The sequence below is a fragment of the Sinohyriopsis cumingii genome, chromosome 9 (assembly GCF_028554795.1).
Source record: "Sinohyriopsis cumingii isolate HCF-2022 chromosome 9, ASM2855479v2, whole genome shotgun sequence".
NCBI classification, from domain to species: Eukaryota; Metazoa; Mollusca; class Bivalvia; order Unionida; family Unionidae; genus Sinohyriopsis; species Sinohyriopsis cumingii.
Genome location: NC_142969.1, coordinates 37,150,056 through 37,164,613, shown reverse-complemented (window position 1 = coordinate 37,164,613; position 14,558 = coordinate 37,150,056). Strand labels below are relative to the sequence as shown.

General features: G+C 34.9%; 1 protein-coding gene across 9 annotated transcripts in view; it reads left to right on the top strand.

Moving 5' to 3' along the window:
- LOC149791563 (uncharacterized) overlaps positions 1-14,558 on the top strand; it is a 119,506-nt gene that overhangs the window by 46,106 nt on the left and 58,842 nt on the right. For 8 of the 9 annotated variants that reach the window (XM_089970097.1, XM_089970096.1, XM_089970095.1 and 5 more), the window contains 3 exons: positions 626-702; positions 1,888-2,044; positions 14,032-14,304. In XM_089970097.1, the coding sequence (XP_089826223.1) occupies positions 626-702; positions 1,888-2,044; positions 14,032-14,304 (507 nt within the window). Of the gene's footprint in view, positions 1-625; positions 703-1,887; positions 2,045-8,201; positions 8,401-14,031; positions 14,305-14,558 lie in introns of those variants that run through there. The other variant, XM_089970104.1, reaches the window with a different exon arrangement.

Genomic DNA, 14,558 nt, shown 5'->3' with positions numbered 1-14,558 from the left:
ATGCTTTCTGGATAGACGAATCATCGACTGCAATGAGATTGTTAAAAAATATAAATGATACAAACCTTTTTAATAAACGGTTAACTTCTCTCAAGTCCATTTACCTACTATCTTTATTTCCGGAGCTTTCTTTTTTATCCAGTTATGGAGTTTCATATTTAGGTTTAAAAATGGAAATCTAAATTTTAACTGTTATACATGTAATTTCTCTTCGTGAAATAGATCTTACATTGCACATTATGACGTCATTACATATAAGCGGCCAGCTGATGAACATAAATGTCTCCAAAACATTTTTAATTGTCAAAGATTTAATTCATTTACTTTTATATAGATGCAACAGACAGCTGGTACATAATTTGACATCGCATGAGTTTTCAAATCTGATGCTCAAACTCTGTAAATGCATTGCAGTGTGCATACATTTTGCATTGAATGTTAGTTTTAGATTTGATTGTAAAGATCCACCTAAGTTTGTGAACTGTCATCTCTAAATAAGTGGCATCCATTGGGAAAATCACTGATTTTAATATCACAGGCTCTATATATTAATATAACGTTTCTTCTCATTCGTAATATATCATGCAAGTCCACAGCTAACATAATTCTACGTTTTATTTTTCAGGTAACAATGACCTTGACAGCCAAGTGAAACTTCAGCAGGCAATGCTTAGGAGACAAGAACTTCTGGACAAAATTAGGGTAGGTCCTTTTGTTTTAAAATAAATAGTGTTAAGCTATAGAATCTACAATTTCTCTACTTGTGAATACCTTAACATAAACTCGGATTACAGAACTCAGATTACATCCGGTCATTTATCTCGAATAGTAACCTTCCCAATCTAATAGTTCGCGTTATAAATCAGGAATGTTGAGATATTTCCTCCAAAGTACCACCTATTAGGTTTGAAACTACCACAAACGTACTTTTCTGTTCTGCTAGATTCTGCAGTTTCATTCAGAATATTAATAGCAGGCGAAAAATAGTTACTGTTTAATAGTACTTAATTCGAAAATTGCATGATTTAAACTAAATCTATGATTGTAATTTTTCACCATACGCCTCAGTGATCTCAAGGAGGATATACTCATTGACAGAAATGTTCATTGCTGTATGAAACCACTTGACCTGCATGTCTTTATATAAATCAAACATATTCTCTGCTTTTATCAGCGAAATCTTAACTTGTCATATTGATATACTGCCATTTTTCTTTGTGACTGAGAGGACATTTGATGCATGTAGGAAATGTTTATACTAGTAAGATATAATTTAGTTAGTAACGCAGAAAAAAATATTAATATGCAAATAAGAAAGCGTACTTTTGAGTAGACACTTTGATGCGCAGTGAATTTGATTGTCTGGTAGAGATTCCTACGTAAAACTCGTCTTCTTTGATTCACTGATCACATATTTGACACATATAAAAAGTGACTCTAATAAACACAAATCATACTTTACGACTATAGCAGTTTCTAAGCGAAACATTCGGTCCGCTATTTGACATAGAGAAGGCATTATTTGTAGACATAACCATATGATAAGCAGACGATTCAGTCAGTGGAAAGTCAAGATCTTAAACACAGTTGATGTCTTATTGCGGATTCGCACGAAATCGCTTATATGTCTTTTTTGTGTGAAACTTTTATTCTTTTCTCGTTCAAATTGGAATCAGCAAGTTGATATTTAAAAACAAAGAAGACCTCATGGTCATTAATTTCGACCAGTCCAAAACTTCCTCCATTTTCTCGACAAGGTCTATATCTATACGTTTTGGATACTTATGTTTTTTGCCAGAGGTTTTATATATACATATTTTCAATATTAGACATATTGTTTTGTGAAGGCTGGTCTTTTCATCAAAATAAATATCATTATGTTTGCAGCAAGAGCAAATGCTGAATGCAGATTTCAGACGCCCAAGGACTTACAGCGCCCGTCGCCGTTACACACCATCCCCTCTTCCCGCTCCACCATCAAGACGCTCCCTGCCAGCGGAATATTTTACTCACAGGGGAGAAGAAACCTACAGAGATAGGCCAGGTAAAGTTTTCCTACTGAAAATTTGGAGAAAAATTCCAAGAAATACAACAACCTGAATACGAACGCATAGCTTTCATTTAAAATGTAAAATTTGGCCTCATTTGACCAAAACTCAAAACATTTCCGGCAATCTGTAGGTCTTGAACAAATTAGAATGTTGGAATAAATACGTATAGATGTTTTTCAGGAAGTCGAATCTGGGTCTTTCCTCTCCAATATTTAACGCATGCGCAATCAACGTAGGACAACTTTTAAGCGATTGTCATGAACATAGTGTATGTTCGTGAAGAAAGTTTCAAAACAAGTTTTTAAGGTTTGATATCTGTACACCATTCACAGAAATAGTGTGTTTAAAAATCATGAGTATATAGTTCAGTAACCTGCCTAAAACAGAAAAGTAGACATGAGCACAAAAAGCATCAGAGAGGACCAGGGCCGTTGTGGTCCCGAGGAGTTTGTCCTACTCTGTCCGCGGTCCTGGATAGGTCTTACAAATTTTTATGATCCATTTATGAAAGGCAAGGGGAGGATGAACGATTTTTGTTTTTGACAAGAATTACAATTTGTACAAATCTACGTGTATTTAGATAACTCTTCAAGACTATATACTCGCGAAAACATGAGGACTTACAAATCTCTTTGTTGCATATAATTAATTTTATAGTTTATGGATGTATACAGGTGAACACAGCATCATCAATGCCAACGTAATCAGATCTCAAGCCCAATCCGAGAAGCCACACGAGTTACACATAGCTGATAGTACTGTAACAATTGGACATTGCAAATGTATCGCAGTATGAGTTAACTCATTACTATTATCCATATTTTTCATGGAGTTAGCAAACTAAGGAGAGAGAGAGAGAGAGAGAGAGAGAGAGAAATCTCTTAGCCAATCCAATGTATCATAAGCAGTTTGGGATTCCCATTCATTCCCATTTAATTTATTAACTAAATGGCAAATCTTTGAGGAATCTGCTTAATATGTGATGTGCCGCCTTTGGTGCTCATTGTTTGCTGCGAATTAGACAAGTCAACTTGTTTATTTTCGGATTATTCATTACCATGCAGTCATAAGAGGGGGGCGGGCGGAATTAAGATGAGAGTCACGATGCAGTAACATAAAGCAATAGATACTCATTTATTGTTAAAAATACTTGATGAAAAAGTACATTTCAACTCTTATACTTGTGGGCTGGCATAATATTGTTTACTACTATCTGTGGCGATCTATAATGACAAATATTCTATTCTTTTTTTTGGGGGGGGGGGTGCTCTCCTCGGTTGATCTTTTCAGACCATTTGGGGAAGCCCTCCTGCCCTACTTGTGGTTGTGTTGTGCTGCATTCTTTTTATTTATTTTATGTTTTAACATCTTCTGTATATATATATATATATATATATATATATATATATATATATATATATATATATATATATATATTCAAATGTGCATGACCGTACCGGATGCGGCTATGGGATAGGTTTGGCCAGTTAAAAATAGTATCTGAAAATAATCTATAGAAAATTGGAATGAAACATACGATTTAATAATAGTTTAAAGTGAAATTTTCTCAGTCTTTTTTTAGAAGGAAGATTTAAATTTCCTGTAAATTTAGGAAAGCGGATTTTTTTCTCAGACACTTAACAGATAACTGTTATGTATGTATGTATATATGTATGCATGTATGTATGTATGTATGTATGTATGTATGTATGTATGTGTATGTGTGTATGTATGTATGTGTGTATGTATGTATGTATATATGTATGTATGTATATATGTATGTATGTATGTATAAATGGATGTATGTATGTATGTATGTATGTATGTATAAGATATGTCCTCAATTTTTTCAGTGAAGACCAAAAGGAACGATAAATATTTTAAGATCACAATTTTAAAAAAAAGGAATTTGGAGGTGTAAAACAGGGCATATATTTCGTATGCCTTCCAAATGGATTAAGTACCCTTTCATAGGATAAATAGCTAATGACAGACAAATTCGCAAAGTTCTGATCGTTCGAATCATATTTGTTAAAATGACTCTAATACTCTCTATGTCTCCTTTCTCACTGTTCGTTTTTCTCCTTTGTTTCACCAATTTATAAAGATACTTCTATCATTACAGCAGCACTTCACTATGTAGAAGATAATGTAGACGATAATGTTTGCAGTAATACAATCGCTTCTGCATACATTGATGTCTGTGTCGATAACGAGTGTTCGTTTTGCGAAATCGACCTTGCAGAGGACACCACATCGATTCATTTCTAATACAGCATGCAACCTTTTTGTTTCAATATCCAACTTAGTGACTCCATGTATTGTTTGAGCTTCCCAGAAACATTTCTATTTTGACAGAAGAATTGCAAGGCTGAAAGTTACGTACCAAAAGATACAGACGTCTTCTCATTCGAAATGGCATTTCTCGAGCTTTCATGCTTATTTCGAGTGATCGGCACTCTGAATCTGTCCCGGTATATATATATATATATATATATATATATATATATATATATATATATATATATATATATATATGTGTGTGTGTGTGTGTGCGTGTGCGTGCGTGCGTGAGTGCGTGTTTGTGTGTGTGTGTCGCTATGTGTAATTTGAGTGGAGAATTCATCTAAACACCAATGAAAATAAGTTTTGCAAGCCAAATGAGTTTTTTAACCGATCACTTTCAAAGGCCTCAAATTCAGGTCGTGACATTCCTATAAGACGAGTTCGCCTGTACGAGATGTACTTCAAACTTCTATTTATACCTTATACGATATTTTTCATTTGTCAAAGTATATATTTACTCGATCTTCTTCTATCACCATGACTTCTAATTGGATCGTATAGTTGGAAATTTGGGACGTTTTGACTGGGATCTCACCCAATTACCACTTTAAAGACCCCAACTGTTGATATAAGTTATGATTTCATACCACAATCGAACCTGTGCACAATACCAGTGCGCAGCAAACTAAAGAAGAGCAAAGAAAGAGAAATCAAGGTGTTTTAATTGGTCCTATTAATAAATTCCTGCACACAGTAACTGAAATTTTATCAAAGGAAATGACCGTAAATGTTCAGTCCCAGTCTTTTTAAAGATAAACGACCAATACATCGCCGTTGCGTTTTGTAAGAAGATTGTTTAAATGAATCTATTGAGGTTGTGAAAATCGCATTCAGAGGCAATTGAATCGACGCTTTTGCACACTTCCAATTCAGAAATATATAGATTGTCCTCAATCAAGAGAAAGTTACTAAAGTGATCAAAGGAAGGTTCACGCACAAGAAGACATAAATGCCGCTAGTGATTTGATTCGTTGACTGCACTGCGTTGATGTTTGCTTCTAAATCCAATAAAATATTCCTTGGTTATGGTTGAATGTCTCCATTCCCACTTATCCAATCTTAAGAGATATGCATCTCCTTCATTAATACAAGTGACAATTAAACCTAATACGTCCAAAATACCCAGCATCTTCCTGAGTTGCTAAGTGACATAATTAAAACATGTTACTGTTTCTATGATCCAATCAGGTTAAACTGAATAAAACATGTCCAAAGTTGCTGAATCGAACACGTCCAGGTCATGGTTCATCTGTAAATTCTCTGCTACAAGAAATATTAGTGTAACATAAATTGCAGTTATAGAAGTCTAATATGTTGTATTTTGAGTAAACGGACATACATTTCCACCATTGTCTTGGACGGGTTTATTCGATAGATGTTCCAATAATTTTCCTCTATCAATTATTCTAAATGTAAAGGAGCTCATTGGAAATACACTGACAAGAAGGCGTGAATAAGTGAGCAATATCGAAGATGTTTCCTCCATGGATTCGCTATTTCTTTCAATCCATGTGTATGGAATAAACATTTGTCACACACACACACACACACACACACACACACACACACACACGTGTGTACGTGCATGTTTCCATCAGAAGTCCTCTATGTTTCATTCAAACTTATGATAGGACTTTATGACAAATTTTGGATATTTTTCAAGATGCCCCTAATTTCTCCTTCTCATAATGTGACCGGCGACACAAGTGATGCACATATTAAACGATTATGTCATCGTCTCTATCAACAGCAGTTTCTATGCTATTTATTTACTACGTGCATTGTGTATGCCATATTAGTACACAAGTACTTAAATTGCCTTTTATAGATGACAAGATTATTCTCTACAACATGTACGATAAATATATTCAACATCAAGTCGCTGATGTTTCTAATTCCTTATCTAATTACCACGAACTGACGAATGCTAATGATATTTCCACCAGACTGGGTAATAGAAGTGACCAAGTTGCTTAAGTTACTTAAGGGCTGAAATTCAGTGAACTTTGTATGTGGTATTCTCATTGGTAAGTGTGCAGATTCGCGATCAAAAGGGCACGGATTCAAATCCTTGTATTCGATCAGTCCCGGTGAACTACCGTAATGCGTCCGTCGGTAAGACGCTATATTCCAATTGCCTTAGGACTAGCATACTGCTGTGCCAGTAAATTCCAAACCAAACCCATCTGGGTCTTCTGAGGGAGTAATTCCTACTGATGGGACATGCATTTAGGCGATGCTAAGTAACCCAGAGGCATGGTGTGAATGAACGTCATGTCAAGATCAACCATACAAATCAGGATATTTGGGTTCGGCATGGCCAAACAATCCCAGTTTCCAAAACAGCATCACTTGATTAACCAAACATAGAAACCCAATTTTATGTCTGAATTAATCTTATGGTTTCTTTTCAATCAAACGTTTTGAAATTTACTGATCTGCCTACACCATATGACAGGGTAAATAAACAGTTTAGAAAGCGTAAACATCTTTTAAAATATGCTTAATCTATATCAAGCACGAATTGTTAGGATTCACGTGTTTCAATATAAGGAACCGTACTTGTAGCTAAGAACAACATTTGTGAGTGATATATGAAGGGTGGGGATGCTTTATATTTCTAGAGAACACGTAAATGTCTATTCTTGTAATATTTATAGATCTGTACATGAACGGGGAATGCAATCTTTTTTCTTCAATATTTAAATCCTTTGATTTTTTAAATACCTTTTAAGCTTTTTGTTGAAGTGTTTGATATGAAACAATTGGATACATAACAAATTCATGCTTTGGTTATATAAAGGATAACGTTCCTTGACAAAGAAAGCTGGTATATCACAATCTCACCTCCAAAAGAGTCATAATATATATATATATATATATATATATATATATATATATATATATATATATATATATATATATATATATATATATATATACACACACACATCTTTTTAACAATGCATTTTCTTTGCTGATTTAAATATTTATTTTAAAAAATGAATTGATATATGAAAGTGATTGAAATATTTATTAAAATAAACGAAATAATGGATTTTCTCTAAACGTTGGACATGCCTACATAATGTTAGTGCTAAATAAAAAAAATATATAAACTTTTTCATGCGACTACAATCAATTTAAATATGGAATTCCTGTGTTATAATTATTGGATAAAATGAAGGCTTACGATGTGGAGCATGGAAGAAATAACAGATCAAAGCAGAAATTTTTTCGATTTCAACTATGTTCAACTGATAGAGATAGCGATCGCAAAAAAAATTAATCAAAACGTGTAATGTATTATAATGTATACAAACTTGATTTTGTCTTGAGAAATAGACTTTCAACTCCTTACATGAACCATTTTTCTTTTACTGGGACAAAATATACTCCTGCACTTTTGATAGGTAGTTTTTACCCGACATAAGCATGTCTGAAATAAAAAGCCAGTTAGGCAATCAGGAAACTATTATTCGTGTATGAAATATAATAAGTTTTAGTTTATCGGTAAATATTGAATTACTTTCCAATTGTTGTAACACACCATTGGGGCATTATTCCATGAGATGAATGCTTAATGTAATTGGTAGGTGCGTCTAAACATTCCATTAAAACAGATATTGGCTTACGTTTGTTTTTGTCAGTTCTGTTTTCACTACATGCATTTTGATTTCTTTTTGCAACGCTTGTTCCGCTCTTGTTAATGTATTTATTAGTTAAAAGATATTTTACCTTTTCTTGTACTGCTGTAAACAAATCAACGGAAGAGTGCTCTGTGAGCTTTATCCCATGGTAACCATTGTCGAACAAGCACGGACTAGTCGATTGTCACTGCGCTACTCTTTATGCACAAAGTTAGTTTAGGCCGCCTTTTGGGTCATCCGCTCACACATTAGCTATGTTCTCTACCATATTATGATTCCAGATGAGTGGTTGAAAGATGTAGGGAATGCTGTTGTTGAAAAATACATACGAGATGGCAATGATTCTGCATCAGGTAGGATAAAAACAGTCCTTTGGTAAATTTCAGTGTCATTAATAATACGTATGTTTGGTTCGATTATTTTCTTCTCAAGGCTATGATAGGTCGCATTGTAGTAATATAATTGTAGGATGCAGTAAGTGCCAATTTAATATAAAAGTAAAAACAACAAATGAGATTCCTATAGGATGGTGTAAATGCATACTTGGTGTACAAGTAAAAGCAACTAGTAAGATTACTGTAGGATGGCCTAAATGCCCACTTGGTATACAAGTATATTGATAGAGGATAGAGCAAATGCCGATGTCGTGTATAAGAAGAGGAAAGGTTTGTAACGTTAGTATACCATGGCATATAATTGCCCACTTCATTTACAAGAGAAACAACTGTATTGCTATTGCTAATAAGGGACAAATTCGTTTTTCTGTTTTCAAAAAGAGCAATAATTTATGTCTTTTTTGTTGTCATGACTTCAATGTGTTAGTGTTTATCTTATACATAGTAGGTAGTTTTGCTTTTTGAGTATATATCACTTCACGAGAGAAACATTTCCTTGTATCTATCAAAACAACCCGTAGATTATTTTATCATTTTTTTTCAGGCAAAAACCTTTGATTTGCATGGAGTTGTTTCTCCATTTTGTGTCAATGCGATTAACGGCTGCATTACTACATTGATAAAGAAGAAGTTCAGAAACTGTAAAATAATTGTATGACATCAACCTTTTACATATTTAGATTGTATGTAGAATGCTTAAAATTGTCTATTCTTCTAAATTAGTGAATTTTTCATGCGAAAATGAAGAAATTTTATTTTCGTTAACATTTTTCTTGCGCAGAACGATATAGTGAACATTCTTAACAACATTGCTGGGTGGGTGGGGGGAACTACTATAGCAACATGACGGACCTCTCCAACACGCTTCAGATCGTAATATCATTAAACAACAAAGTTTGATGATTTTGAGTTTACTTTTAAGAATTTTGGCTGCTATTTGTTTCTGCGTTAAGACGCGGAGTTTTATTTGTTGAGAGGCTTGCTGTCTGCTTCAGTAAGGGACGGTACACCCTAATTTCGATTGTTACTTAACTTTGGTTGCAAGCGACACTTCGCATTCATAACTAACATTCGCAATATACTTCTTTTCACAGTTTTCGTTACATAAATGAATTATGTTGTCAAATGACGTTAAGATTTTAAGAGATTGATTATCGAGAACATATGATTGACATAATTGACTTATACTTTCAATTCAATGCCTTCCTAAGGTGCGTCTTCGTTCTATATTTGTTTAGAGGGAAAAGAGTTATGCATTTAAATAATAATAACTTTGTTATATCTCTATTGTCTTCTTCAAATTTAATTATTAACAGATTGAAAACCGCTTATGTTTAATTAATTAGACTATTTGGGGAATCTTATATGTGGGACTACTATATCGATATTTTCTGGTCGTGTAACTGCAAAACGATGTCAGCAAGACTCCAATGGGTTTTCGTGTTTAATACTTTCTTCTCGTCGCTCTCTATCAGTCATTGGTATGAGATTGTCTTATGCATCCATGAATTGGTAACAAATGCCTGATTAGATCTGGCAGAATTTAGTGGAAAATGCAGTATTATGTGATGTACCATGTCTGAGTCATTTTATGAATTGCATGAGTCATTTTATGAATCAGACAAATGTTCGTGGAGTCTTTAACCGATCCTTTTTAATCTGTTAGGTTGAGGCTAAACTATTATGGAGGCTTGGCACATATTCTGTAAATTTCTCCACTTGTGCGTACAATCCAACTGAGGTTTGATGTTTAATTATAACTAAAATGATGTACATAGACGAAAATCGAATATTGCTATTTATAAACAACGTTCCCTCTAAGAGAATGGCAGATGTGCGCGCGCTGCGCGATGCATTGTGCAAGCATTACGGTGACTTGAGAGCATTCATGCTGGATTGAATATTTGGTAATTTTGATCTGCTGCGCGGAGAACAATTCAGCTGCGCGGGTCAGTCTCAGCAGCTGGGCTGCCGCGCGCGCGCAGCTTAGAGGGAACGTTGTTTATAAAGTTGCCGAATGCTGATTTTCTACGGAGATTGTTTTATGGGAGGGTTGCAAAACAATTTTACTAATAGAGTTAAGTGTCTAATATTGAAGGAGTGCATAGGTACAGGTACCTAGCTCTGGTTCAAGTCAGTATATTAACAAGCAAAGAATTAATTTTTCTTCCTCCTCTGGTTAATTGGATCACCCTTCTAATGCAACAATGAAGAAAAAAATATGTTTAATGCTGAGTTTGATGAGGGCTTCTATCTTCAAGGCCACAGTTATTGATACCTTTTCCTTTCCTCTCAATAATTTACGAACTCTTCGATATAAGGAGGTAAAACTTGGAATGGTTATGAATCCCCAATAGCAGGTATGACACATGTCACGGGGATGGGAGAAAGGGTCACTTCTTCATGGTTAAGCCTAACATCGCGTGAAAATATTTTAAGTTTTGCTTCATACTCTCCTTTTCATTACATAACTTTAGAGTCATCTGAGGTTAAGGGATGAATATCGTCTTCTTTGTAATGTACACAATTACACATACCAATATTTTACGCTTCTGTAACTTTTTTCCTTTCGTATTGCAGCGTAAATGATTGAAAAATGGAAAAATTGTATATTGTCACTATACATTGTGTCACATTTCATATTTAGGATCCTATCATCAAGGTCAAAAGTTACATAAAAACATTTCTTGGTTTCTTTTGATTTTGCTTTATCTTTTAAAAGCGTTTCAGGTTCAGGGATGAAACAGGTTAAACGTATGTTTCTCTCTCTGATGACATCTTATATATCACAGCTTGGTTTCATGTTTAATGGCATGGTCAGTTACTAATTTCTTCCCCATTTCTACACTTTTACTAAAATGCTGACTGAGACAGAAACATGAAACTTAGTTACTGTCCATGTCCACATAGTAAACACAGCTCTATCACATTGGTCACACACATTTTTTATCACTGCATACATTTGGTGAAATCACCACAGTACGTGATAAAAATTCATTGAATTTTTTTTTGTAATGAAGTGCGTTTAGTGAACCAATGCTTGAATGTGATGAAAAGAATCGGGTAATATATACCACAAACACAAATTGCTGTTGCTTTGGTAAGTTAGCGCAGTAGGTGTTTACTTTCCCTCGTGTAGCGGAGATGAGAGCAGTAGAGGTGTTACGGAGAGGTTAGGTAAATTACTGTGCTTTTGTGGAACGCTTACAATGATCTCAATAACATCTCCAGACTGGTATTGCAGAACAAGTTATAGTTATAAATGATCTGCATACAGATCTTAATAGGTATGGATTATTGTCTTGCTTATCATCTATGTTTGTGTTTCGCATCGATGCAGATTTAAATTAAGTACATACACTAATTACCCGTGTACTTTTAGATTCAATCCATGGTGCTATACGCTCCATCAGAGGAATAGCTGTGTACCGCTGTGATTATTACGTTATCGACGGGCTATAAGAAGTGATGTTGCCAAAATGAAATTAACACGAGAGAGAGAGAGAGAGAGAGAGTTTATTTAATAGAATAACATCAACACAAAATAAAGTGAAATTGTGTCATAAAGCTAATAATTTGTTGAACAGGTGTATATATATTTAGGTATCACTATTTTTGGGTTACATACAGGGACGTCATTTGGGGAGGGCAGGGGGCATTTCCCCACCCCCAATTTGTATGTGCTGTAAAATTGTGCTGTATCCTATATACGAAAATTAACAATCCCGTCAAGTTTTGCCCTCCCCATCATGTTTTGCCCTCCCCCCAATCAAGTTTTGCCCCCCCACCCCCCGAAAAAAGTTGAAATGACGTCCCTGGTTACACATGTTTCGAGTGTAAGAAAGGTTATAGCTGTGAAGACTATCTCTATTGTATATATACGGTCAAATGTTTTCTCTGTTTAAAAAGACGTCACCCTTGTAAACTTAAACTACAATAGTCGTAAATGATACTGGAATTGCTCTCGTTACTGGATATATACGTTCCAACGCTATCGCTGGTAAAAGTGACTTCACCCATTTAAACTTAAACTACAATAGTCGTAAATGATACTGGAACTGCTCTCGCAACTGGATATATACGTTCAATCGCTATCGCTGGTAAAAAGTGACTCACCCTTTTAAACTTAAACTACAATAGTCGTAAATGACACTGGAATTGCTCTCGTTACTGGATATATACGTTCCAACGCTATCGCTGGTCAAAAGTGTCTTCACCCTTTTAAACTTAAACTACAAAAGTCATAAATGACAATGAAACTGCTCTCGTATTTCTTCTGTGTCATGCTATTTCTTCATTGTTATGCTGTGAGTGTTAGAAACAGAAGAATCTTAGGGCATGAAACCAATTCAAAACAAAAGAACATGGTATATCCTGTTACAATCAAACTCTTTTGTCATAATTGAAAAGTTAGAAATCAAATACTGCAATTACAAGTGCGTTTTAGCCCCAGTTGATTCTGTTACTGCGTATTTACTTAAGTATACAATATCAAACCTCATCTTTGTTTTTGTGTGCTACAGTTGAAGAAAGTAATGATTCAGAAACAGTTTTATGACACATTGGATCATCAAAATACATCCAGCTAAAACGCTTGACCTGGTGGCCATTAATGGAGGCTAAAGCAATAAGTAGTCACTTCGCTGCTAAATAACCTTCTTGATTGTTATAATCTTGATGACTGTAGTTCAATGGAGAGGAGCTAGATGGGTATATCAGATTCTTTCAGATTAAGAACTAGTTATGGCTTGAGAAAGACTCAAATCATATGGTTGGCAACAATTAAATTTCAGGGAAACGAGTTAGATTTTGTTAAAATATTAAACGGGCTTGGTTTGTCTAATACCATCAAGTTATGATCTCTGGTTGACTGAGGAACAGCCTCACAGTTTCCGACCCAGGAGAAAACTGCTATTTTCTTCTACAAGTGTATTGTATTGGTGTGTTTCATTTGACCTCAAATTACTAATGAGACACACAAAACACGATAAAACTACACAATTTCTTAAAGGCCATATTCAATAATACAAAAAAAAAAAAGAGTTCACCGCTCCTAAGTGGTTAGAGCGTCCGCCTGGGATGCAGGAAGTCGTGGGTTCGAACCCTGACCAAGCCATACAAAATAATTATTTTTTAAAAAAGTACTTACAGCTGCCTCGATAGGCACAACATTAAGAGGTTTGTGTTAGGACTGGTGTCAGGATAATGTGACTGGGTGGGACACGATGCTACATGTCTGCAACATGATGCTCCAGTGCTAGACATTATTGTTAACTGCCACACTGCAGATATCGTAGCGATATGGTTAAAACAATTGTTAAAGCTAATTGAAAAATCCAACTGTCACACACACACGCACACGCACACAAACACACACTGTTTAGGTTTAAGTTTGTACCTTCATTTGTAAATTATAAATATATAAGAACTCCGCTATTGTGTGTGTTCAGATTTGTACTCTCCTGTACTGTTTGGTATCCATATCAACGTAACAGAACATATCACATTTATCATAAATATATGCAGAGTTTTGTGTTCACTATTTGCATATTTTACTCTATCATAATTAATTCTTACGTCTATTTACAGATATGTCACACGTAAAACATGAAATAATCCACCGAGTTGCCACGCCGAAGCCATATCATTTACCACCATTACAAAACCCGCCACAAGCTCCTGCAGCCCCACAAACGACATTCATACCTCCACCGCAAGTGACTATGCAAGCCCCCGCCCAGCCGATGATAATCACAGCGCCACAGGCTCCTCAGCATATCATACAGCAGATTCCACATCCAATTTTTCAGAACCTTGTTCCGAACCAAAACGATAATTCAAGACAAATGTTCGGAAAAGCAGGTATGTCTTATTATATTTTCAGTCTGTGCAGTATGTAAATGTTATATAGATATCTACAACTACTTTTATTTTAAAATTTTATTGGGTTGGGGAGTGGGGTTGGGGGTTGATTGGGGGTGAGTGGGTGATTTTTCTAATTAAAAATCTAATGCTTTTCATTTTTAACTCTCCATTAAAAATATCCAGTAACATGTTTTCATTAATTACCTTAGTATTTGCCGTCTTTAAAATGTACTATATAGTACAGCTCGATG